Source organism: Symphalangus syndactylus, chromosome 6, assembly GCF_028878055.3.
Source record: "Symphalangus syndactylus isolate Jambi chromosome 6, NHGRI_mSymSyn1-v2.1_pri, whole genome shotgun sequence".
NCBI lineage: Eukaryota > Metazoa > Chordata > Mammalia > Primates > Hylobatidae > Symphalangus > Symphalangus syndactylus.
The window spans coordinates 123,231,859-123,259,087 of NC_072428.2; the positions used below are offsets into that span (position 1 = coordinate 123,231,859).

General features: G+C 37.3%; 1 protein-coding gene across 4 annotated transcripts in view; it reads left to right on the forward strand.

The window, feature by feature from the left end:
- The window catches only part of EXOC4 (exocyst complex component 4), an 830,711-nt gene that overhangs the window by 32,349 nt on the left and 771,133 nt on the right, over positions 1-27,229 (forward strand). For 3 of the 4 annotated variants that reach the window (XM_055284061.2, XM_063642266.1, XM_055284062.2), the window contains exons 3-4: positions 4,071-4,265; positions 21,971-22,155. In XM_055284061.2, the coding sequence (XP_055140036.1) occupies positions 4,071-4,265; positions 21,971-22,155 (380 nt within the window). The remainder of the gene's footprint in view (positions 1-4,070; positions 4,266-21,970; positions 22,156-27,229) is intronic. The other variant, XM_063642265.1, reaches the window with a different exon arrangement.

The following is a 27,229-nucleotide window of genomic DNA, read 5'->3' on the forward strand; positions in this document are numbered from 1 at the left end:
CCAGCCTGAGCGACATGTTTAAAAGTCAAATAAAGCCACAAATGATGACAAAAGACTGGACTCTCCTACCTCATCCTACCCCAGTCCCAGTTCCAACATCTCAGAGATGCTGACTTTTACTCTTTTAGTTTTTCTTTTTTAGGTATTTCTATTCCTAATAGTATGTTCGTGCTGTGTTTTTTATTTTAAATGTTATGTATTAACTTCCAACTATGGAAGATGAGGACTTAGCCCCCTTCCCAATCTCTCCCCATCCCACTACATCCTCTTCCTTCATCCTCTCTATATAGTTGTATTCTAGTTTTGGTTAAATAGATGATCAGTGCTTACCTTTTTATAACTACACTAATATGTACATCTAAGCCATACAGCATACTGTGATTATGTTTTCTCTTCTGCGATTGCGTTGTTGTTTTCCTGGAGTTACTGATTGGATAGTCCTGTTGCCTTTCTTCTGTATTGTATTTCCTGGATCCCTTGTTTCTTCTCTTTTGTTTTCTCTTGTAGTGGTGGAACACATTCTTCAGTAGTTTGCTGAGATATGGTGCATATAAAATTGAGTTTTTGAGAGCTTGCAAGCCTGAAAATGTCTTTATTCTTTCCTCATACTTGATTGATAGTTCTGGGAAATACTTCTCTCTTAAAATTTTGAAGGTATATCATTCCTTTGTCTTGTAGCTTTTAATGTTGCTGCTGAGAGAAATCCGATGTCATTCTGACTCACAAGCCTTTGTATAGGTACTGTTTTTTCCTTTTTTTCTTTGACAGCTTTTATGATTGTCTCTTTATCCCTTGTGTTCTTACATGTCAGAGTAATGTGTCTTGGCTTGGGTCTTTTTGAGTTCCATTTTCTTGAGCACTTGGTGTGCCTTTTCAATCTGAAAACTCATGTTTTGGCATGTTCTGGCATTTTTTTTTCTTCTTCTTTTTTTTTTTTTTTCAAAAGAGCTGGAGTCTTGCTTTGTTGTCCAGGCTGGATGCAGTGGCTCTCTGCAGTCTCAACCTCCTGGGCTCCAGTGATCCTACTGACTCAGCCTCTTGAATAGCTGGGACTACAGGCATGTGCCACCATACCCGCCTGATTTTTTAATTTCTGGTAGAGACAGGGTCTCCCTGTGTTGCCAAGGTTGGTCTTGAACTCCTGAGCTCCAGCAGCCCTCCACCTTGGCCTCCCAAAGTACTGGGATTATAGTAAGACACTGCACTGAGCAGGCAGTTTTTTAAAAAAAATTACTTAATTATTTTTTAACTATTTTTCTCTACTCCATTTGTTTCACTTTTCCTTCCTTGGAACTCCTATCTGCTAAGTGTTGGACCTTTTGGATCAATCCCGTTGTTTTGTTTTACCTCCTATCTCATTTTTTGGTGTTTTCCTGTTTGGAGATTTCCTCAAGGATACCTTCTAACCTTTCTATTGGAGTTTTAAAATTTCTATTTTAATTTCTAAGAGTTGTTTTTCATTTCTTGAAAATGTTTATATCGTCCTGTCCTTGGTTAATTGATGTAATAGCTTCTTTTATTTTTCCTAAGGATGTTAATTATAGTTTAACAAAATTCTGTTTCCTGCATAGTTTCTGTTCCTTTATGTCCTGCTTCGGTGATTTTCTCTGTTTTGATGCCTTCATTCCATTCTGCAGGCATTCTGTGAATGTCTGGTGATCCTTGGCTAACCATTTGTGTGTAAGAGGCAGGCACTACAAACCTGATTGGAAGCTCAGAACATGTTATGGAACTTGTCCATAATGATTGGGTAGGGACTTAGCAGTTTCTTCAGTGAAACCTCAAATGTCACCATCTGTATAGGTCTTCTCACTTGGACCAGTTCACTTTCCCAAGGGAGAAACCATACGTCTCCTGTGTTGGGGTGAAAAGGCAAGCTGTCAGTGTTTTGGAGCCTAACTATTGACGGAGACCGAGGGTCCATGGGAGCTGAGGATCATACTGTTTAATAGGTCCCACTTTGACTTCATCTTCCTGTTTTCTGTGCAGTGTCTCATGCCTTCCCCTCAACCATGCCTGGCATTTCCTTGTCTAGATCCTGTCCAATTCAGTTGCTCCCAATTTGGCCAGTGCTGTGGGGAGGAAATTACCCATGTGTGTGGCTTTATGGGGATTTGGGTCTCAAAATACTCCTATAGAAACTTTTAACCCAGTACCCCTGCCATTAGTATACTTGGTGCCTCCTTTTTGGTGTTAGCAAATCCTACACCAGGCTAAGGTTTTCAGATTTCTCTAGCCTGCTAATTTAGTTGTCTACTGTCCATCTTCTTGCTAGCTTCCACAGTTTTGTTACCATCTCTTATTTGCTGTTGTTCCTTTCTGTTCTCTCTTTTTATGCTTCAAAAAAATTTCTTTGCTATTACCTTGGTGGGATTGCAGAAGGGAGTAGAAATAATTGGAATCATCTTCATCAGATTTACAAAGAGGTCTATGACCCCCTAAATTCATAATCAGTCTATTATACTTTTTTTTTTTTTTGAGACGGAGCCTTGCTCTGTTGCGCAGGCTGGAGTGCAGTGGCGCGATCTCGGCTCACTGCAAGCTCCGCCTTCTGGGTTCACGCCATTCTTCTGCCTCAGCCTCCCAGGTAGCTGGGACTACAGGTGCCCGCCACCACATCTGGCTAATTTTCTTTATTTTGTTTAGTAGAGACAGGATTTTACTGTGTTAGCCAGGATGGTCTCGATCTCCTGACCTCATGATCCGCCCGCCTCGGCCTCCCAAAGTGCTGGGATTACAGGCGTGAGCCACTGCGCCCGGCCTATTATACTTATTAAGAGAGGTTACAAGGTGTTCTTATTCCATACTTTTTTTTTTTTTTTAACATGGGGGAGTTTCATAGAAGCATGATTTAGGTGTTGTCATGAAGTTGTAGGAAGGGATTAGGTGCTTTCTCAAGAAACCTCTTAATCTTAGCATTTTGTCCTCATATTTTCCATACTTGTTGGATGAATGTTTAAATTTAGTTTTGTAATCACCTGAGGCATAGTGTCAGTGAATATTTTCATCACCACACCAAATCTTGTAGAAGAACAATACAGATTTTCAGTTATCAAAAATATGGTAGACTCTGTGCTGATGGACATGTCCCATGTATTGATGAAGGTTTGGATTATACAGGTGGGTGCATTTGCCAAAACTTACCACGTGGTATACTTGAGATGCATTCATGGATGAATTTTACCTCAAAAGCCAGAAACAAAACTGTAAAGAAATATTAAACTCAAATTTAAATAAAAATACATGTGAGGACTATCAAAAATATATGAAAGTAGTTCTGTGAATTTTGAAAGATCATGGTTTTTAAAATTTTTCCATGTTGAAACAATGGAAAATTTTCAATTAGGGGAGCAAATAAAAACCTATTCCTATCACATGCATCACAAGTACCTCCTCCATTCCTCTCCTCTCCCTTTTATTTTGTCATGTTTTGCCTATGCTAGTCACTATACTGTGCAGATCTACAGGTTGTGGAGATTGTCTTATTTAATATCTAATATTCAGAATGCAAGGCAAAAAAGCCTTCGTATGTAGTTTTATTTTCAGATTATCTCTGGATGTGCCTACTCTCTTTTGGAAGCTGGATTACTTTTATTTTAGTTAGGTTTAGCACCCAGTTTCTTGGTTTTAAACTTTAGCTGGAGTTCTAGAGCTAGAAGCTTGGACCAAGTGAACCTATCAGCTGGATAGGAAGTTTGCAAGCATTGGGGAAGGTATAATAGCACGGACTCTCACACTGATCATTCTCCTTTTAGATATATTAATATTTATGAGTTACTTCATATTTTCAGAGTGCTTCCTCTTTAGTAATTTTTTCTAGATTTACTCAAAGGTAGGTTGGGAGTAGTTTTCTCATTTCATGGGAGAGAAATTAGAGAGAGGTGGAGATGTGCCCAAGTGAGGCTATGTCAGAACCAGGATTAGAATTTTGGAGGCAGACCAAGGAGAGTAAGTGGCAGTGGGAATTAGGAACTGCTGCATACAGTAGTACCAGTGAAGACTACTAACCAGATTATAGGTTTAGACTGGCAAGACCGGACTGACCCAAGACTGAATCTGTTTTATTGTAGGTAAAAGAGAACCTACTTTCATGCAAGATGCTGCTGCACTGTAAACGGGATGAGCTTCGGAAACTATGGATTGAAGGAATTGAGCATAAGCATGTCCTGAACTTGCTGGATGAAATTGAGAATATCAAGCAAGTGCCTCAAAAGCTGGAACAGTGCATGGCCAGCAAGCACTATCTCAGTGCCACTGACATGCTGGTAAGAGAACAGCCTGTGCTGAGGGTAATTTTTGTTAAGATGTAAAAGCACTCTCTTTTGTTCTCTCTGAATCCTGTAATGCATATAGCACATTACAAACTGCCCTCTTGGGATTCATGAGCCCTTGCAGGTGAAGCCTGGCTATTTCTCTTTCTAATTCCAGTGTTTGTAATGGTAGGTGATTATTATTTATGTATTATCTGTCTTTGTAACAATGGCAAGAAATATAATAGTAAGAAGCCAGTACTTAAATCAGGTTAGAATGGTAATGAGAGGTGTTTTTTAGCTTCAGAGGAAGATAGTTAATGAATCCAATTTTAAAGAATGAAATCTACATGAGACAGAACTTCTGAAGATTTATAGACTAGTGTTCCACACATTTTTTGAAGGACTTTTTACATTAGGGCTTTGTTCTTTTCCTTGAAATTGATAAGAAATAAAATTTTGGGAGACTAGTACTGGAAGCAACTTTATTGAGCAAGAGTACTCCACAATCTAGCCTTTAGCCTCTATCTTAGTCCATTGTGTATGCTCCTTTTTGAATTGCTGAAAGTTCCCAGAAGGATGCAATTGGTGGTTCATGTGGCTGAGCGTCAAGAAGATGAATAAAAAATAGAAATACAGAGTTTGCTCCCTAATAATCCCAACTTTCCCAAGTCCTGTGGCTCTTAGAGAGGGCTGCTCTTTCTCCCTTCCCTTCTACCCACCTAGTCCCACTTCCATCTCATTCAGAGTTGGTTAAGGAAGTTCTCTATAGGGGCTCTCAGCAGCAGATGGGCTGTATTTGAATTGTTGTTTTTTTTTCTTCCCCACAGTAGGTGGAAGTCCTTTACCTTTGTTTCACCAAATTAGATTGGCTTTAACACTGGAAAAAACAATGAGGGGAATTGGTAGGGACACAGATTAAATGCTCTAAGTGGTTCTAATTCATTCAGACTTCCAAGAAGAATTTTGCTGAAAGTCCTTCATAAGAAGCTTTTTAAGGAAATTTGGTAACCAAGGAGTGAGAAGTGCCGTGATCTTCTATCAGATATTAAAATCTGGTTATGTGATAAGACTGAATAGTCAGTTTCCACAGTGGAAGGAGATTAATAATGGTTGGCCTTTGGCTGGGAGTTTGAGGCTGCAGTGAGTCATGATCATGCCACTGTACTCCAGCCTGGGTGATAGAGCAAGACTCTGTCTCAAAAAGAACCCCAAGAAACAACAAAAAAAGATTGACTCTTGGGAGTGACAAAAGAATTGGTTATTTTCAGGATCTTATTCAAAGTGGCAGCTTCTTTAATAATAATGACTATAGGGTGTCTGATAGAAAAAAATTACTTTTCACCTTTAATGTTGATTTATGCATTATGAATGCATACTTGCCCTATATTATCAAGATTAAGCAATCAGAATAGATAAGCATGTATACATTTGTGTAGCAAATATACATCTATTTGAATCACGATTTTTTGGAGTGGGCTTGCTTTTAAGTAAGTACCACAGATTAAAATAGGTTGTTAGAATTTATTTCTGTGTTAATTATGTTCATTTTAGGATTTCAGATTTTTGTGTTACGATCTTTGTACTTAAGGGCTAATTTATTTACTTAAGGGCTAATCAATAATGAATACTGTCCCTTTTTTTCTGACATATTTTCCTCAAGACTCATTAAATAACTTCTTTAAATTCTTGGTTGTAAGTTACAGAAATTCAACTCTAGCTAGCTTAAGTAAAAATAATTGTTCGACTCATGTAACCAGTCTGCCAAAGGAATAGGCGTGTATGTGGAATGTCACCTATGTGTTTTCTCTGCATGCCCTCTTCGTTGTTCTACTGAAGACTGGTCTTTTCATGTGTGAGGGAGGAGGTTGGGTATTGAGGGAAAACGGGGCATAGGCTATGTCTACATCTTTCCGCCTTTACAGAAGAAAATAATCTTTTTTTTTTTTTCATAATTCAGAAATCTAGGGTTAGGAGCTAGATTGAGCCAGGTTGATCAATAAAACTATCTGGTTGGGGCAGGGGGCGTGGAATAGGGAGGAAGAACAGTCATGTCCAGAAAAGAGTGAGTTTGTAAGACACATTTTCCGGAGGTTTTGTTTCATTTTCTGTTTGGTTGTTTATATATTCTAGATATTAACTCTTCTTGTGTGTTAGATATCTTCTCCCAGTTGGGGATTTATCTTTTTCCTTTGTTTATAGTGTCTTTGTTATAAAGAAATTAAAAATTGTAATGCAAAACAATTTCTCAATTTCTCAGTATTTTTTACTATGTGATTTTTTTTTTTTTTTTTTTTTTTTTTTTTTTTTTTTTTTGAGACAGTCTCACTCTGTTGCCCAGGCTGGAGTTCAGTGGCGTGATCTCAGCTCACCACGACCTTTGCCTCCCAGGTTCAAGTGAGTCTCCTGCTTCAGCCTCCCGAGTACCTGGGATCACAGATGTGTGCCACCACACCTGGCTAATTTTTGTATTTTTAGTAGAGATGGGTTTTCACCATGTTGGGTCAGGCTGGTCTGGAATTCCTGACCTCAAGTGATCTGCCTGCCTTGGCCTCCCAAAGTGCTGGGATTACAGTCGTGAGCCACTGTGCCCGGCCTGTTATGTGATTTTTGATGCAAGAAAATTTTTTTCCATCCCAGTGTCATAAGAGAATCTCCTATGTTTTCTTCTTTAACCCATTGAAAGTCCATTTTTATATATGGTATCAACTGAGAATCTAATTTTATCTTTCTTCTATATAGTCAGTTGGCTCAGGCTGTTTATTGAATCCTTTTTCTACTGATTCATGATGCCATTTTGGTCACACAGCAAGTTTTCACATATGCGTGGATGTGTTTCTGAGCTCTTTATTTTGTTTAATGGTATTATTTGTACCTGCACCCAAACCATGCTATTTTAACTCCTGTAGCTTTATAATATATCTTGATAAGAAGTGAAGAGATTCTCTCATCTTGCTATTCAAAATTGTCTTTGTGGCCAGGCATGGTGGCCCACGCCTGTAATCCCAGCATTTTGGGAGGCTGAGGTGGGCAGATCACGTGAGGTCAGGAGATTGAGACCATCCTGGCCAACATGGTGAAACTCCATCTCTACTAAAAATACAAAATTAGATGGGTGTGGTGGTGCATGCCTGTAATCCCAGCTAGCTCGGAGGCTGAGGCTGGAGAAACACTTGAACCTTCAATAGCTAATGATTGAATTTAGGAGAATTATCTTTGCAATGTTAAGTCTTCTTATCTGTGAACATAATATTCCTTTCATTTATTAAAATCTTCATTTGTGTCCTTTAATAATGCTTAGCAATATATATAGTCCTTAGAGGTATCACATGTATTTTGTTAGATTTATTTCTGGGTATTTTATTTTTTTGTTGTTGTCTTTTAAAACAGTAGCTATTTATTTATTAAGGTTTCTAGTTACTGGTTGCTGGTGCATAAGGATGTGATGTATTTTTCTTTTTTAATTGGCCTTATATTTCCCTGAACTAATTCCCAATACTGTCTGCCTGGAAAGTGATGACTTATTTTTTAAGACCTGGCTCAAATTTCATCAACTCTCTGAATGTCTCAGATATTCAGATAGCTAGGTGCTTTTCTTTATGTTTCCATAAGCTCATATGTTTCACTTTAATATAATTCCTTTTGTTTGTGTGGTAGGTCATTGAGGGTAGTGGTTGTGTCTTACTTATTTTTGTCTGCCCTGTTCCCAGCATAGTGTAGCTCATATAGTCAGAGTTCACAAATCATTAGCTAAATGGGAGACTATGTGGAAGACTGTAATACCACTACAGAGAGAAAAAGATATTTCTTTTGTGGGAGCTTTGTTCTGTTTTTTCTTCTCTGGTTATTTATTTGTTTATTTATTTCTTAATGGCAAGGTTCTCTAGTGTCTAACCTTCCGTTTTTGTAGTAATTAAATGAATGACAATGATAACAATAGCTAATATGTATTGAGCACTTACTATGTCCTGGTACTATTTGAAATATGTTACATTTGTTAGCTTATTTCTTTCAACAACTTCACTTCTGATATTACCATTGTATAACTTTGCATGTTCTGAGGAGTTGGCATATCCCAATAAACAATGATTTTTATATCCCAATATGCAAAAGTTTCGTGGAGGTAGGATTTAAAGTGCACTTAAAAGGTTGGAGATATCTTCAACTTGGTCTTTTGTATATAAGATTGAGTAGTAAGCTCTATAATTGCTCTTTCATTGGACTTCACATGAAAAACAATCACATTTTCTTTCTCCATGGTTATGTGCTGTTAGAAGTAAAATCTACTTTAGGCATCTCAAGGGTCTAAATCGAAATCTTTGCTAAAAGACATCAGAGGAAAGTGAAGACAAAACAATCTAGTCTTTCAAAACCCCCTGATTTCCTTGGATTTGTTTGTCAGAAGATTTTGCATTTCTATTTTAAGGCAGATGCAGATGCTTAGTAATTTAATCCCTACTCGGAATAGATTAATAAATCCAGAGTAAATAACTCTATGGTGACCCATTGCTCTTGGCAGCTCCTGCTATTCCTACTGCACCATCAGACTGGTCTGGTAGCTATAGGCTTGGCTTTTAGGTGAGATATTTGTTTCTCCTTTTGATATGATAACCGAGTATTGCATAAAATAATTAAATTGTCATGACAGGGAATGTCTGCAAATAGGTCTGGCCTTTTGTTTCTTTCTTCAAGGTAAACAGCTGCTGTTGGCTTATGAAAAGCTAAAAATGATCCAACAAGAAGCCTGTATCCGTCACATTGAAATCAGAGACTTGATTAATATTGTAGCCTGTAGCTTTGTGATATGTACGGTTTAAATTAGACCTTTGCAGTCATTGTGCTGGGTTGATGCAAGCACATTAATGACATAATTTCTGGTTGCAGCATCACATTTCTGCAGTCTGTCCTTTGTATTCCACTCACATTAATTGAAGTAATTTTGCCAGTGAAGCGTGTTTCAAACCTCTGCATTTAAATTGAAATTTTAATTCCCTTATTGTCTTGAAAAGACGGCTGAAGATGCCTTGTTACAGGTTTCATTATCACTCAAAACACTCCAGCTGCTGGTTCTAATGTACAAAGAGTGATTAATTCTGGGAAGAATTATTAATATAAGAATAGCAGCTTCTTCCCAGTGGCATGAGCCAACCAGGAAGGTATTTCATGATAGTTAATATTTTCATAAACTTTTTTTAAGGGAAAATGTGTGTAGAAGTCTGCATCAAACTAAAATTGCACAGATGAGCTTTGAAAACCACTTACACAAGTTCTGATTTATCATCCCATAGAAGTCAATTCATAATTGCATTCAATCAGTGGAAACCAAGCCAGTGCAAATAGTTTTGAAGCACTTTAGCTGACAGTCACAAGGCTTGTGACTAAAATAATTTTTTCATTTCTAAGCCTTCCTGAGATTGTAGAGATTTTGAATGTCTCTTAATCATTTTGTCTGTCTTTATTTATATGCCTTTTAAAAAGAATCCATAGCTGTATAGTCAGATAAGGATTATTATGATAATTATAATAACAACTTATATTTATATAGTTGCCTTCTTCCCAGAAGATCCCAGAGTGCTTTGCTGAGAGAATGGTATAATGGAATTATTTCACTTACACTGTGTAAATGTGGCCATATCTGGGATAAAGAGATTAGGGCAGCTATTTAATTGAATAGTTTTCTAAGATCTTATGTAATAAAATAAATATATTTGTAGTATTTTTAGTTAACAAGATCCTTTAGAATTGGATAACATGGTGGGTTGTGAATGTCAGCATGGGTCTTAATTTGGGTTAGGTCGTCTGATGCTTGAATCCCAGCTTTGACTCTTAGTAGCTGGATGACTTGTGGTTAGTAATTTATCTTTGCTGAAAGCTGGAGTTAAGAATAATATATATCTCCAAGGGTTGTTGAATGGATTAAGTGAGATATTAAACTGTGTACATAAAGTATATGCAGTATAAAGTTTTTGAAATGTTATTTATAATCGATAAATTTTACTGATATTGTAGGAGATGATATGATGATTGCTTCCATGTTATTATCTCAGAAACTGCCTTGGAGGTGGACTTCTTTTGAGCTAGTAAAAGTTGAAGTAGGGTTGGATTAAGCAGTTTTGATTCCTTTTTTTCTTGGCCTAACATGGATGTACCTAAATGAAAGACCAGCCTACCTTTTTTAAAGTTAAAGGAACTCTTGTGGGCGGATAGGGTTTTTCTTAGAAAGCACTTCTAGTCTTCTCTAACAATTCTGTGTTATATTTCTAGGATTTGGCATGGACAAATTTCAGATTCTGTGTTATCAATTACCTACTTGGCTTACATTAAAAATATGTTCATAGGGTACGCATTGATTGTATAATTCTGAGCAATGTAATTTGTTGGTAAAGTATCCAAGATGAGCTTGTAAAATCTACTTTTAGGTAAATAAATATGTTAATCCACTAGGTATCATCACTAGATAAAAGCCAGGTCAGTACTGGAAGGTGTTTGTCATCAGCACATTTTAGTGTTAGAAGAGTTGGTGTTAAGCTGTTGTTTCTGTGAGTGCTTAGATAGCAGGACCAGTGGACCAGTGAGGTTGCTTCTATTTGTGTCAATAAAACTGTGTCATTAGCAAATAGACTGATCTTATTTTCTCTTCTTTATGCGCAAGGAATGGGTGATCATGCATCCACTGCGAAATGATTAATGTGCAAGCAAGAAAAAAGGGAGCCAAAACATACATACATCCCTTTTATCTGGCTTGAAAGTTTCTGAGATCTCACAGAACTGTTTTTTCTTATTACTTGGGGAAAAGTATCGACATGAAAGCTCTGTAGATAACAGGAGCTGGAATATTCTAGTGAGCTTATTGGACTAAACCTGAAAGTGGTTCAGTGACTGTAAAACAATGTTCCAGTATTCCCTATGGATTTTCCACAACATGATAAAAATATATCAATGATCAATAATGAAATAGCCATTACTAAAGCCCATCTGTTCCTAGTGTAGAAGAGCAGCTTGAAAGACTGAGGCCAATATTCTATGCTAATAATTTATCAGGAAAGAATCTGGCACATACTTTGATAAAGAGACAAATGATTGGGTCTTTAACATGTGATAATGCCATTGTTGATAACTTCTGTTGTTTGTATGTGTATGTGTGAAGGTGGCCTTAACCTTGGAGGATATTACTTGCTAGTGGGAAGAGACAGATGGTGAACAAATAGTGTCTCTCATATTATGTTAAGTACTATGGAGAAAACTACAATAAGACAGGGAGACTGGGAGTACTGGGGATTGGGGTAGGGGTAGTGTGGTTTGCTATTTAAATAGGGGTGGTCAGCTGTAGCTGCTTTTAGCCGCATTTGGGACCCCCCTTCATTCTTCTCTTCCCTTCAAAAAGATTTAGGAAAAGCTGAAAACAAAATGAGTAACTTTGTTTTTTTATATCTATAATTAAGTGAGTAGGTTTGTGACAGCTTTATTTTTCTCTTATAGAGTAAAAGTGCAGGGCTTTGTGGTAGCTGTTTTTCATGCTGCTCAAGGCCCTTTTTATTTATATTTGTTTTTGAAGGCTGGGGTTTTTAGAAACCAGATTGTTTGATAGGCACCTGGTTATTGTATTAGTTTTCCTTTTTTTTTAATTTTGCTTTTTTATCTGCTATTCATTTGCCTCTTTTATTTTAAAGCCAATGGAAATTCTGTTTTATTGCACTAAAGCCTACAAGGTTCAGCAATTTCCATTTGGCTTGCTTGGCTATGGGGCAATGATTCCCACACTGCACATTAGGGGATCTTGCAAGAATTCTAAACTCAGGTCACATCCCAGACCGGTTAAATAAAAATCTCTAGGGGTGGGCCACTGACTTCAGTTATTGACATTCTCCAGGTAATGCCAATATGCAGACACAATTCGAACTATTGGTGTAGGGTATAGCTTGTTCTGTGGAGTTCAGCAAAACTTATTGTCCTGGTCTTCATTTAGCAACAGTGCTAAGTAGTTGGAAACCAAGTATTTATGTGAGACACACATCACATGGTGATACTCACATTTATGTAGAAGTTTATTGTTTGAAGTTGCCTCGTTGCCATACTTTATTGTAGTTTTGGGATAGAGCTAATGAGTATTTGGCTTTTATTCTGATTTTATAGTCTGATTATTTGGTCAAATTGGTTTAGTAGTTAAATGAGATGATTTAGTAGTTAACTCACTTAGTTTTTAAATGAGATGATTCTCCATGTTTGGACTGACTTACACTCTTCAGAACTGTCGTTTTGATGCTCTGATTTGTGCATCTTTGCTGTGGGTCCTGATATGACCTACTGCAGGGATTTAGTGGATTGAAATTAGAGAATATGTTTATTAATTTACAAGTGGTGACTATGTATAGTGTGTCATAGTGGAAACAAAGTGGATTTAAAAGCAAGAAATTCTTTTTTTTTTTTTTTTTTTTTGAGACGGAGTCTCGCTCTGTTGCCCAGGCTGGAGTGCAGTGGCGCGATCTCGGCTCACTGCAAGCTCCGCCTCCCGGGTTCACGCCATTCTCCTGCCTCAGCCTCTCCGAGTAGCTGGGACTACAGGCGCCCGCCACCACGCCCGGCTAGTTTTTTGTATTTTTAGTAGAGACGGGGTTTCACTGTGGTCTCGATCTCCTGACCTCGTGATCCGCCCGCCTCGGCCTCCCAAAGTGCTGGGATTACAAGCGTGAGCCACCGCGCCCGGCCAAAGCAAGAAATTCTTAATTCTAGTCCTGAATCAACAACTTACCAGTTCCTTGAGCTTAGATAAATAAATTACATTATCTCTCTGTTTTAGTATCCTTATCTGTAGAACCGATAAACAGATACTTACCTGTCTACATTATAGAATGGTTATGAGAATAAAAGTGAAATATAGTACAGGAAAAGTACTTTGTAGAATATAAAGCAGTATAAAAATTAAAAATGGTGTAGGTGTCATCGTTGTCATTTCCCCGTGCCGGGTAAAAAGAAAATGCAGGAGTCTGGGCTTGTTTACACTGAGCAGCATTTCTATTCTGGTGCTACCATCATTAATGCATACCTGTTTTAATCAGATAAACCAAGTGTGACTGTGTTTGCACACTTGAGTCTACAGGAAGAATGCTCTAAGTCAAGAATAATACCTAAGTCGTTTGCTGCCATCCTCCATCATATTTCTGGTTTCATCCTCACATATGACCTTTCTTGAACAGAGTTTTGATTGGTCAGTCTGTGGCCAGATGGGAACTAGATATTTGTGTAAATTGCAGCTGATGATAACCCATGTTGTTGATGGGGGACTTCAGTCTCAACTTGATGATGGTCTGAGAATGCTAATCAGTAGCTTTTGCTTGGCTTGACAAGATAGGAGGAGCTTGTTAAAGAAGTCTATTTTCTCTGAGATTCATCCCAATACTAATGACTTGTGGTTGCCCAGCTCTTGAAATGAAAAAAGCCATATTCCTCTATCATTCCTTTGTGGGATTTTAATAGTTCATGTTAGTAAAGAGCTGTGTAAGTGCTGAGCATTTCTAATGGATTTGGGGCTCTTGCAGAGTGTGGGCGAAATTGTCTTGATTGAAGTGGGAGCCTGAAGTGATTCTGAGACCTCCTTTGCCAACTCTTAAAAAGAGAGTTGTTCTGTAACTTTTTCTTGTCCCAGAGTAACAAATAACATGATGTGGTGAGTGACTTTAGGACGCTTGTTAAAAGAGAATGGCTTTCCTAGTGGTCTCTTCTATTGGATTTGTAGTAGAAACCTAGGTTTTAATGCTCTCTTACAGAGCGCTGATGGGAACTGGGAATTGAAGGGACCATGAGGTAAGGAACAAAAGAGGTTTTTTTTCTAAGCTTTCCTATGAGCAGTTTACAATTATCTTTCTCTTACCATGTTAAGTATAGTTGAATTTCATCAGGAAGGTAATTGTGAACAGATCTGTTACAAGGCCTTTCAGAAGAAATAAGGCTCTTAATGTGGAATTATGCATCAGAACCCCTAGAACTATGCATAGCTTAGGACTTGGGATCTACTTCTAGAATTTTATTTTAAAGAAAGAATTAAGAATTATAACTGTTTTGTGTTACAAATATGTATACAAGGATACTTATCACAGTAAGATCTATGAAAGTAAAAAGATTAGCAATGACTTAAATATAGGGAATTGCTTTAAGTTATTGTATATTCATACTCATGGACTAGTATGAAAATACCAAATACAATGTTTAGGGATAGGCACATGCTCCCAGTGTATTGCCAAATGGAAAAAGCATGTTTAAAAACAAGTATTTTTGCAAACACTTTGCATGGAAAAATGATTGGAAAGAACTAGGTTAAAATATTATATATTATTGCATCAGATGAGTGACAATATGATGATCTTTTTTTTTTTTTTTTTTTTTTTTTTTTAAGGATAACAATTCTTAATATCTTTTATTGTAAAAGCCAACAGACTTTCAAATGAATTTTAAAATCTTTCAATATTATTTAATGAAAAAGTCTCACACTGTCATGTACAGGATATATCAACATTTACTACTCATCTGTCATGTTAGGAAAAACATCATTATTATACGCTTGGAAAATCCTCAAACCCATCTCTAGTGGATGTCTGTCATAATTTAAAGGGTATTTTCCCCATTCAAATAAAACAATCTCTTGTAAAGCTACAATAGTTATATACCAAAGCAATACATAGTTACATGCTTTACACAGTCCCGTGAAAAAATAATTTAATTGCTCCTAATCCCTGATGCAAGGCACTTCAAAGCACCCGCACAAAACGTCCATGTAAACAGCAGTACAGTACATCATTTAAATAACATAAATGACTTTTACACAGCTTGACTTAGACTTAAGGAAAAATAAAATCCATCATAGCCACAGCTAAAAAGCATGTTAAGATTCACAACAAGAATTTGTTTCTCTTATTATAAAGAGAAGAGCAATCATATAACCTCCTGGGTGTGGGGGAGACCTCATAAATATTTTATATTTTCTTTTGTAATTTTCTGTGTTTTTCAAGTTTTCTTGGTTGAGTAGGTATTATTTTTGTAATTTGGGAGAAATGCCAAGCTTAAGAAAAAATACCATTCTAGGCCTGACTTTTTTTTAGTCTGTGAAATTAGGGTGGGACCCCAGTCTTGACAACCTTTAAAGGTCTCTTTCAATAGAAAATTCTTAGTTTTCATCTCTCAGATACTGCCGTTCTGTGAGGCTCAGGCTGATAGGGTATCTTAGAAGACTTGGCTGTCTCTACTTTAGGAGGGGAAAAAAAAAAGATTACTTTTGCTTTAATAAAATATGGGAATTATTTGTGGCAGAATGCCCTGATGTTAAAGGGGGAAAAACAAAAAACCAACAACAAAAGAGGGAACCCCGAAGAATGCTTAAGAATAGCTTAATAAAATGGTTTGCTTTTAGAACAAGTCCACATTTCATGGTAGTAATAGAGTGAGATCTTTCATGAAGGAAGAAGTCACATTTGATCCTGTTTTCGAGTTTTATTTTCTAAGATAGATCTGGAGATACTTTAAAGAATAAATTCACAAGTAAAGGGCCTTTTTTTTGACAGCACTTTATCTTGCAGGCCCCCCTCCCTTCATTCACTTATCAATAACTTCATCTAATTTGCCTTATCCTGTAAATTCCATTATCTCCCTGGCAGTCTATTGCATTAAGCCCTTAGTACCTAATATCGCCTCATTTACATTGACATATGCTTGACCTCAGTCCTTCTCTTCTCTTTGTTAATGCACCAACAAGCACTGATATCTCTGGAGCATTATCATTTGCTGTTAGCTCAACTAATAACAACCCTTCATTTGAGCTGATGAAGGTTTATTAAATAAAAACATGCAGTAACCCTGGCAGTAATGAAGGGAGAAGGGAGGTAAACAGCATCCTTTTTTTAATGGTGAGAGGACACCAAGTCTGCTTTATAGGTATTGGGTTTCCTAAGGGAGACAGGGCACCTGAATGGGTCTGATCGATATTATTTTATCAGGCTGATTTAAGAATGGGCATTTTTGATTGTCTTACTTGATCACTGTTGATTAGCATATAGGCTGAGGAGTTAGGAGAAAAAAGTATTCTTGCTCCAGGCACTTGGCCTTGCTCCTGATGCAGCTATCTTTGGAACTCTGTCTTCAGTACCAGACTGTCAGTAACCCTGCGGCTTTCAGGCAGTGGCAGAGCTTGGTCATAGGGAGCCAGACACATCATCTTAGTCTTCTCCAGTGAAACTGAAATCAGAGGTTGTTTTTCCCATAGATCCTGCAAGAGTCCCTGAAACCTTCACAATAGCCCTGACCCTTGAATGAATCCCCTTTATTTTCCCTTTCATGTCCCATACTCTTATTCCCCCTGACCACCATTTTTACATGAAGACCAGTCTACTGGTGTCATGCTGTAAACAAAAGTTACGTGGATGCTGTTATTAGGTTTGTATTAACAGTTGGGAATTTTGGGTTCACTTGCTTGCACATTTATGTCACATACATATATATTGTGGTATATTGTACTAGTAAAATTGTTCCTAGTTTATCTGATGCAGTTAAATACATAGAGTTCTGTAAAGGCTACAATGTACTGCAAAGAGTGCTGTGATGTCCCAGATGTATCAAAGCTTTCAGACTTGCTGCTACAGCTGTTAGGTTGGACCATAGGAAATAACCAATATTTGATCATTTTTAACTTGTAAAAACAGTATTTTCTTATGGTTCAAGTTAATAATGTGATAGATACCATGTTTTTTTTTTTTTTCTCCTAAGTTTCATTGTTTGTTTTACTAGTTTCTGTCTGATAAAGATAAAAATGATAAAAATTTCCAACTTGGGAAAAATAAGATGTAGCAAAGTAGAAATAGTTGGTGAGTGAATGATCTGGGATTCTTGGCTCCTGTATGATAAATATCTTCGCTGCTTGCTTAGACGTGAGTCGGAATAATTCCACATTCACTGGGAGACCTGGAGGCTTCTTGTGCCCACCCAGGACTCCCTGATCCTGAAGGTGGACACTTGGGGGTGGAGGGCCCTCTAGGGGAGCATGCCCTAAAACCACTGGAGGTTGCCTTCCAGCAGTGCAGGGGCAGTCAGCGGCAGGTGGGTGACCTGGGCACTAAGTAAATCTAGGCTTCAGGGCATGTTTCTTTTGTTCATAAAGAGATTTTGTGATGTTCTTATTTATTAAATAGTTGAGACTGCTCAAAAAGTTTAACTGTGTCTTATATATATGTAGGAAGGGGGAAGGTATCAATTCTCTGGAGTAGCCTAATTTCATATCTTTTTACTGCAACTCCAAGGTAGAGCATGGCAACATTTTCAGAATGGTTATGTTGTCTTGCTAGAAAAATGCTTCCTTTAGGGAGATTTACTGACCTAGTGAAAAGTGATAAAACATTTTAGAACCATATAATTTTCAGAGTCCTCAAGGAAATATTTGTTTTGGATTCAACAGTGGCAATACATTTGCTTTCCTTAGGGAACAGTGTTGCCAAAATAAGCATTTTCATTAGCCACCAGATGGTTTAGTTATCAGTTGTGTTTTTTGTTTATACACCAGTTTTTCTTCCTTTTTTGGCTTGAACCTTATTTCTCTTCAGAAACAGTTACTCATGTCATTTACCTTTGTGTGTCTTACTTACCTCAACTAGAAAAATAAAAAGATCAGTAGTTTCTTTTACAACATTTCTTCAATAAAGCAGCTGCTGAGAATGGCCAAATTTAGTGTTCCTCCAAAATATTTACAGTGGTTCATGTCAGAACACAAAACTAGATCTTTTTACCTGATAAGCATGATTAAGATTGGCTAAAGACAAGCATTTAACCAGGAAATAATTATTTCCTGTATTTTACACTAAAATGAAGTTGAGAAATAGACATTGGGAAAGAAAATTCAAGGGTATGATAGTTCCTAATTGCAAAGATCTTCCTTTGTTGTAGACTTATATCTCAATTCAGGCAAATTTTTTTGAATTCTTGATTATGTACATTTTAACTGTGTGTTTGAGCTATTCTTTTAGTTATAGAAACATTTTTTAGAATTTTTGTTTTCTTACATGGATAGGTTTCTAATAGCAAAACATGCTTTCCTGTTCAATATCATGTGATAAAACATTTGGAAAATGTTTGCTTATCTTCATAATCCTAAAGGAAATATTTATTTTCAATTCTAAAACAGATTTCTATTGTCTATCTGAACAGTTTCCAACTGTGTTGACTAGAACATTAATATTCTATTAGATGGTAATAGGTGTTCTGTGAAAAATTTCACTGGTAATGGTATCTTTTTTCCTCCAAAATGCATTTAAAAATACTTATATCTATCTATATATATGAAGAATTCTAAATACATTTAGGTGACTCATTATTATATAGTAATCTAACTTAAAGAAACTGTGAGATATACCTGATAATTCTAGGAGGTCATATTAGAGATCATTTGGCTCATGAATGCATGGTGTTTGATTTGTGAATAGAGGAATAGACAGCATTTACCAATTCACTGTACCGTGGATGTTGTCTGTTTAGTCGTTCATCTGCTATGTTTTATCCTGTAATTTTAATATATATTTGTGACATTATTCAGTGTTGCGTGTCACACTTATGAACCTGTTTTTTTTATAATTTCTTATAGCAGCTACCCTGTGAGACTATCTTGTTGCTGTCTACATTAATCCAACTGTGTCTTTTTAATTTCTGTTAATCTTTCATCAGTGTGTTATTTAAAAGGTACTCTGTAGTCATTACATTTGGAAAAGTGCAGTAATTTATACAATGACCACTTCCCATACATTAAAACAATCTTTTTATCATTAATTATGCACATTCCTAAATACAGATGATTATTTTATTATTTCTAGTAAATCTCAAATCTTAGTAAATACCTGGAAACTGCACCTCCCCAGTACAACAGAATTCTGTCAGTGGTAGTCTGTTGGGTTGACTGCTGCCTCACCAACTTTTCCTTTGTGTATAAACTTTATGTTTCAAACTCCTTAAAACCAGATAAGATAAACGTTAGGGCTGGGCGCAGTGACTCACGCCTGTAATCCCAGCACTTTGAGAGGCCAAGGTGGGTGGATCACAAGGTCAGAAGTTTGAGACCAGCCTGGGCAACAAGGTGAAACTCTGTCTCTACTAAAGATACAAAAAATTAGCTGGGCATGGTGGCAGTCATCTGTAATCCCAGCTACTTGGGAGGCTGAGGCAGGAGAATTGCTTAAACTCAGGAGGTGGAGGTTGCAGTGAGCCGAGATTGTGTCATTGTACTCCAGCCTGGGTGACAGGGCGAGACTCCATCTCAAAAAAAACAAAAAAAAAAGATAAATGTTAGGTTTCTAAACATATATTCTAGAGAGCAAATGTTGCATTGACAACTATTTTCTTTAAATTGGTTTGAGTACCACTTAGTATGGTTAGAGTAAGGGAAGACAGTGGCCTTGTCCAGCTTCCATAGTTATAGCTTTATAAATAGACTATTAATAAGTGAAGGCCAGAAATAAAACACAGTGTTTTCTTATAGAAATAAGAGACTATTCTCTTTTCTCTTTTGTGGTAAGGTTTTCAAATTTTTGAAGTTCTGAGACTACCTTTGATAATATATGTTATTATGTTATCTTGTATTTTGGGTCAAGGAAATATATTCAAAGTTTGTCATTTAAACGGTTACAATGGCTCAAAGAAGGAAGGAACACTTACTGAAATTGCTTCACTAAAACATGTTGGGAATACTCTTTGAAGTTTCTTTATTCATGGAATAAATAGGTACTGTTAAAAATAATTTCAGTGAGCACTCAGGAGGTGCCAGGCACTGCGCTAAGTGTTTTACCTGAATTTTTACCTTTAATTTAATTAGGTGGCTTTGAAAGCTGACACTTGTCATAAAATTCTGCATTTGGAACATGTACTGTTGGGGTTAAAAATCTTCATGTAAATTCCTACAAACAAATCAAGTGTGGATGTGCAGCGGGTGGTTTTTAAGCTTAAATATCTCAGCTGGATTTAATTACCTTAAGGGATAAGGCTACATGATGGGCCAGTGGTTTACCAAATTATTTTTCATTTTCTGGATTTCAGTGTCACTGAAAGTTAATGCATCCTCTTTTCTCTGCTAGAGACCCGAGTTAAAATCCATTTTAGGGCATAAGTGTAAATGAATTTGTTGTTGTTTTTCCCTCCTTGGGGACACTGGTCATTTTGTGAGGCTGCGTTTCCATTTGGAATTGCTGGCAGCTTGCTCTGGGCCCAGGGGCTCTCATAGCAGGGGCAGTTGCAAGTCAGCATGAAAATGAACTGGTAGGCCTCAGAGGGCAGAGCTGGCCCAGGGCTTGTCACTCTTCCATTCCTTGATTCTTTCTTGGTTAACTTAAGGAAACGTATTTGCTACTGACATTTGATTATAGCACATCACAAAACAAGTGATGTGGTTGTGGATAAGCCATCACATTTTCTTTACCATTTCAGGCTGGTTTATATTTGGCAGCTACAAAGGTTTCCCTGTTCACTGTCCACAGACTCCTAGATGACTCCTTAGACTGCTGTAGATGTGTGATCAACATTTTTGATCACCAATGTGTTTCATGGCTTTAATTACCTATTGTTTTAGTGTAAATGGTTCATTCTTTAGGAGCATGTTTGTATCCATAATTACATTTAAGGGTTTTACCCTGAAGTATTATTAGTTATTTCCTTTATCTGTACTTATTAGGAATATTTAGTATAACCTAAGCAGGGAATAATACGCATAGCATTTCATCCCTGAGGGAGCTTACTTGTGTTCTTTCCCTCTAAGCTCATCCTGTCATTTCTATTTTCTCTCAAAGAATAGCACCTAGAGTATGCTCTTTAAGCTTTCTTTGAAAAGATACAAGATCTTTATACATAAAAACAAACATAATTTTGTGTACATGAATAAATGGGATCATATCATTCCCCCTTTTTCTTTTCCCTTTGCAGATGTCACTTTGAGTTTCAAAGTGAGTTGGTTGCTCCAGGTTCCCTGAATCCTTTGTGTTCTCCATTTATTGTAGGCATTCCTATACCAGTTTGATTTACCCAGTCCTTTTGTCTTGAAAATCTCCCAAACCACTTTGCACCGGGAGTATCTTCCTCTTCATGTTTTGTCTTCCAGTCACCATTCATATCCCATTTCTTCTATCAGACTGAATCAGGACAAGGGGAGGTGAGGACAACTATTGTCCACTTGTAGCATTCATGTAAAAAAATGTATTTACCTCTGTGTGATGTGTATTTGAAAAGAAGTGAGAGAGAGCCCGACTCTTGGTAAGCACAAAGAGTCATGATTGCTGTGAGAACAAGTTCTCTTTAAAACATTTATATAGTGTGCTATTTTTAAAGCCTTAGTTTAAAAAAGCTAACTTTGAGTAAAAGTTGATTAAACCATTAGTACATGGGATTCTTGTGAGAATGTGAATGATAGTATCATTTAAATAGGGAGGTCTTTTTACATGTGTCCATTGACAGGTGTGTGTGGGCATAAATAGTTTGCTGTGGTGCTGTGTATGCTTTCATGTTTATCTTTGTCTAGATAATTTTATCATTATCTAAGGTGAGAAAAACTCTCCCCTGGCCACATTATACTCTACAAAGTCTTTTATATGCTGATAAAGTTCTTGTAAGCTCCCTTTTGTTAGTATCTTTTTAAGACGTCTTTCTTATTTATAATATTGCCAGGTTATTAAGTTGTGCTTAATTGTCTTTCGTTTTTTTTTTCTTTTCAGGTGTCAGCAGTTGAGTCTTTGGAGGGCCCCCTGCTCCAGGTGGAAGGACTGAGTGACCTTCGACTAGAGCTTCACAGCAAGAAGATGAACCTCCACTTGGTTCTCATAGATGAACTACACCGGCACCTGTACATCAAATCGACTAGCCGAGTTGTGCAGCGTAACAAGGAAAAAGGGAAAATCAGGTTAAAGAGGCTCTTTGCTATAAGTGTCTTGTGGCAGTGTAGGATTGGAAGGAATATTTTTTGTTTCCCAGAATGTCATTGTAGTTTGTTTTACTTTTCCTTTAATGTACTGTCTCTGAAACTTGAGGATGGTTTTATAATAGCAAATACTCCATGGTCTGAGAGGCTGACATTTGAAGTTTGTCCATTCATTCATTCTACATTTATTATGGTCCTTTTCTGTAAGGATATATAAGAAGCATTTACTGTGGGTCTCATATTCTGGATCAGAGACATTGGTACATCTCAGAAGGAAGTAGAAAAATTCTTAAATTGGACTGTGAAGTCAGCCTAATTAAGAAATGTAGATATATTGGCTGGGTGCAGTGGCTTATGCTTGTAATCCCAGCACTATGAGAGGCCGAGGTGGAAGGATTGCTTGAGCCCAAGAGTTCAAGACCAGCATGGACAACAGAGCAAGACTCTGTCTCTACAAAAAAAAAGGCCAAAATTAGCTGGGTATAGTGGTGTGCACCTGTAATCCCAACTACTCCAGAGGCTGAGATGAGAGGATGGCTTGAGCCCAGGAGTTTGAGCTGCAGTGAGCTATGATTTCTCCTCTGTGCTCTAGCCTGAGCAACAGCGAGGAGACCCGATCTCTTTAAAAAAAAAAAAAAAAAAAGGCAAAAAGAAATATAGATGTATTGACTGAATGATAAGATTCTTTGTTACTTAGGGTTATGTTCAGCTTTAGGTTGTCCTTTTTCTGGAATAGTTTAGGAAAGGTTCAGAGAGAACACTTTTATTCCTTGGTTGGTTGTAGCATAGCCCTATATTTAATGGCCTGGGTAGTCTCAAGAAATTCATTAGGTTAGTAGAGGCCTGGTAGGGAATAAGACTAGATCTTAAGATGGTAGAACATTGGAATTTTTGACATATGTTAGATAGCTGTGCATCTAACGTAGCATTCCTTTAGAATAGACAGATCTTTTCAGAGGGCATTTTAGCATTCCTTTAGAATAGACAGATCTTTTCAGAGGGCATTTTAGCACTATCTACTGAAATATACATGTTCATGCTTTTTCATTCAGATATAGACAAGAGGAGCACTGGAAGCAGTGCGTGCTGGGAATGAAGTCTTTCAAGTCTTATCCTGTTTGAACAAAAAATGCCAAATTTGCATGTGATGCTTCAGTTTGATCAGAGATCCTGACAGAGAAAGAGAAGTTGCTACCTCTTTTCAGCAGATAGGCACTAGAAAAACTTCTGCGAGGCACACAGATTTGATATGTACCTGAGACATAACTTCAAGACTAGCTCTGAATAGCGTATCTTGTCAGTACCTCAGCAGAGAGTGAAGTGGTGGATAGGGGAAGTGCTGAGGAATTCTTTCCACAATGCCTGGTGGTAAATAGCAGATCTGAAGAGATTTCTTCCCATACAAGGTTAAGTAATAAAATCACTATGGTCCTGTGAAAATATTCCATATTATAAGAGAAAATGAGCATTACTTTGAGGTCTCAGAGGAAGAACACTTATTTAAAAATTTATGTAAAGCAAGCAAGAAACATTTAAGAGACTTAAGCTCAAGGTGTCTCAAAAAATACAAGAAACACAATGTAGTAGACTATTCAGAATAATCACTCCTTTCTCCTCTACTTTAGTGGGAGAGGAGTATTTCCTACCCTTTGGTTTTGGGGCCTTGGCTTTTGCCTTCATTAGGGTACATGACACAAGCAGGGGCTTCAAACGTGCTTATGCTGTTGAGTGTGGCCTTTCGTGCCACTGCCATTGCCTTGCTTTCGGTCCCAGGAGAAGGGTGAGAGACACATGGAACTGACTGAAGATCAGCAGACCTGCCTAGCCTGCATCAACCAACCACCAAAATGTATGCTTATTGTTGAACATTATTGAGATTTTGTGGTTGTATGCAGTAAGCGCATAGCTTCTATGAAAACGGTAACTGAGAGCTACAAGAACAGAGTGAGGAGAGATGCTAACAGAGCTAACTAAAACATGAATAAAATGTAAGGAAACCAAAATGAAGTAGGGAAATTTAAGTCTTTAAAACTTTAGAGAGAAGATCTGAATCACTGATGTGGAGGGAAAACTTTTCATGATGAAGAGGAAAAAGACAAGATGCCAAAAGGAAGATGATAAATATGAAAGATGAACAGTGGTCAGTCCAGTGGTTTTAGGGTTTCCAGAGAATCACACTAAAATGATAGTGTTTGGGGCTGAATTATGTTCCCCCTAAAATTCATATATTGAAATCCTAGTCCCCAGTACCTCAGAATATGACTGTATTTGGAAATAGGGTCTTTTAGAAAGTAACTAAGTTGAAATGAGGTCATTTGTGTGGGCTCTAATGCAGTAGGACTGATGTCCTTATAAAAAGGAAATTTGACACACTTGGAGGGAAGACCATGTGAAGACACAGGGTCGAAGATGGTCACCTACAAGCGAAGGAGGGAGGCCTCAGAAGAAACCAACTACGCCCACACCTTGATCACAGACTTCCAGCCTGCAGAACTGTGAGAAAGTAAATTTCTGTTGTCTAAGCTATCCAGTCTGTGTTACTTTATTATGGCAGTGGGAGTGAACTCAGACAGAGGGGATCAGAAGCAATAATTACAGTATAAATAAAGAAACCTACTTAAACAGGAAAACAAGACGTTGGTCTGCAAGTTGAAAGAATTTAAGGTAAAATTAATAAAAAAAGTTACTGTTAGATATAATCTGGAAATTTTAATGATTTTCAAAAACAAATTTTATAAACACCAGGAAGAAATATTATGTGATCTGAAGTGATAGAGATAATTATTTGCCCACTCTATATCCAGTCTTCCCTTCATTTTTAATGACAATCTTTATTTCGTTCCTGGTGGCTATAGGCCCCGCTAAAAGGCCTCATTTTCTATCCTCCTATATAGCTAGAGGGTGATTAGTGGGACTTCAGTTTGCAAGCTGTTGAATGGGGAGGTCGTTAATTTTTCAAAGATACCAATTAAACTAGTATGCTCACTCTTTTACCCTTCATTTGCCTTTCTTTACTTTCTATCTGGGACATAGATTGGTGCCATCAAGCCATCCTAGACACAAGGTGACCTTGAGGATAGAAGCCACATCTGAAACTCCATGATCACCTTGACCTTCTTTTCTAGCCCTGGATGGGGTACCTCTTTAATATGAGAGGAAGTCTTTGTTTTACTCAGACCACTATTATTTGGTCTTCTTTTTATACACTTAAAACCAGTAAGGAGCAAAAATCAGGCTCACCAGGATTTGCTGAATACTAAATGCTAGAAGACAATAGAACAAAATCTATAAAGTTGAATGGAGAAGAGTTGAGACCAAAGACTTCTCTACCCAGCCAAGGGGACATTGATATGCATAGGTGACTGAGAGACATTCTCAGATATGAATTTATAATAAAAAAATTAGTATTCTTTTTCTGAGCAAAATTCTCAGAGATAAACTGTAAGACATACAACCAGAGAACAATAAAGTTGTAGGTAGTTTGAAACAACTTTGAGGGCCACATACCATTAAATGTGTACATGTATATATATGTAAGTAACTGACAAATATATTTTTACAAGATTGAGACTATCAGCTAAAAACCATTGTTGAAAAAATGGTCGGCCGGGTGTGGAGGCTCACACCTGCAATCCCAGCACTTTGGGAGGCCGAGGCGGGAGGATCATTTGAGGTCAGGAATTTGAGACCAGCCTAGTCAACATGGTAAAACCCCGTCTCTACTAAAAGTATAAAAGTTAGCCAGGCATGGTGGTATGTGCCTGTAGTCCCAGCTACTCAGGAGGCTGCAGCAGGAGACTCACTTGAACCCAGTAAGTGGAGGTTGCAGTGAACTGAGATCACACCACTGCATTCCAGCCTGGGTGACAGAACAAGACTCCATCTCAAAAAACAAACAAAAAAAAGTCTATGTAGTCAAGGAGTGCTCTCTAATAGTAAACAGAATTTATATCCCTTTTTACTCAGTTAATAGTGACTAGGAAATTTGGATAGGTAGTTGAAAGGAATACTGAATTCTTGCTTAAGATGAGTGTGAAGTTTTGTTTTGGACTTAATAATTAGAGAAAATGTTTAATTTTCTTTTTACTAATCTAGATATGTGTATTTAAAGATTTTTATATTTAAAAATCAATAGAGAAGACAAATAAAAATGTTCTCTGTTACAAAGGATATTGTACTGCAGCCCTCCTTTGTCAGCAGGGGACATGTTCCAAGACCCACAGTAGGTACCTGAAACTGCAGATAGTGTTGAACCCTGAATCTACCTGCACAGTAAATCCTCACTTAATGTCCTCAATAGGTACTTGGAAACTGTGACTTTAAGTGAAATGAAGCTGTAACTTTAAGTGAAATGACATACAGAAGGTCCTAGAATAACATTGTGTCCCTCAAGTTCCTCTGTTGATGAGAGAAAAAAAAAACCGTTTCATTATATGCCAAGATTCTTGATTGCAAATAGAGGAAATCAGTCTGAGTAACTAAAACAGGAAAAGAATTTATTGGAAAGTTATCAGATTGTTCACAGAATCTATGGGAAGTCTGTATAATCAGGCTCTAAAGCCCAGTAGGAACCAACGGAGATTAAGCAGCTGAGCACACACAGTCTTAGACAAGCCACAGGAAGGGTCTGTTTGGGTTGCTATTTTTGCTGGCACCATGCCCACAATAGCTGGATTTTAAACTCCTCTGTAAATGATCTCTAAATGTCTCTGCATCTTTATCTCTTCAAGATTCAAACTTCTGGATTCAGGCATCCAGTTTGCTGAGCCTGGGTAATGCCTGGACTCCTTCAGCTTCCATAGTGGGAAGTGGGGCCTTCTTTTTGCTTTGATGCAGTCAGTGGGGATGGACTGTTCAGATGTTTGGTACCCAAGACAAACACCCAACAAATTTCTACTGCAAGAGAAAACAAAGGAGATCACATGAAGGCACTTATGTATAAAGAAGACCAGATGTTTTTGAAGTAGAAAATAGGCAGTAGAATTGACAAATGAAAGAAAAGTACGTGCTCACATACAAAAAATGATAAAAATTTTATTTGGAAGAAATGAAACAA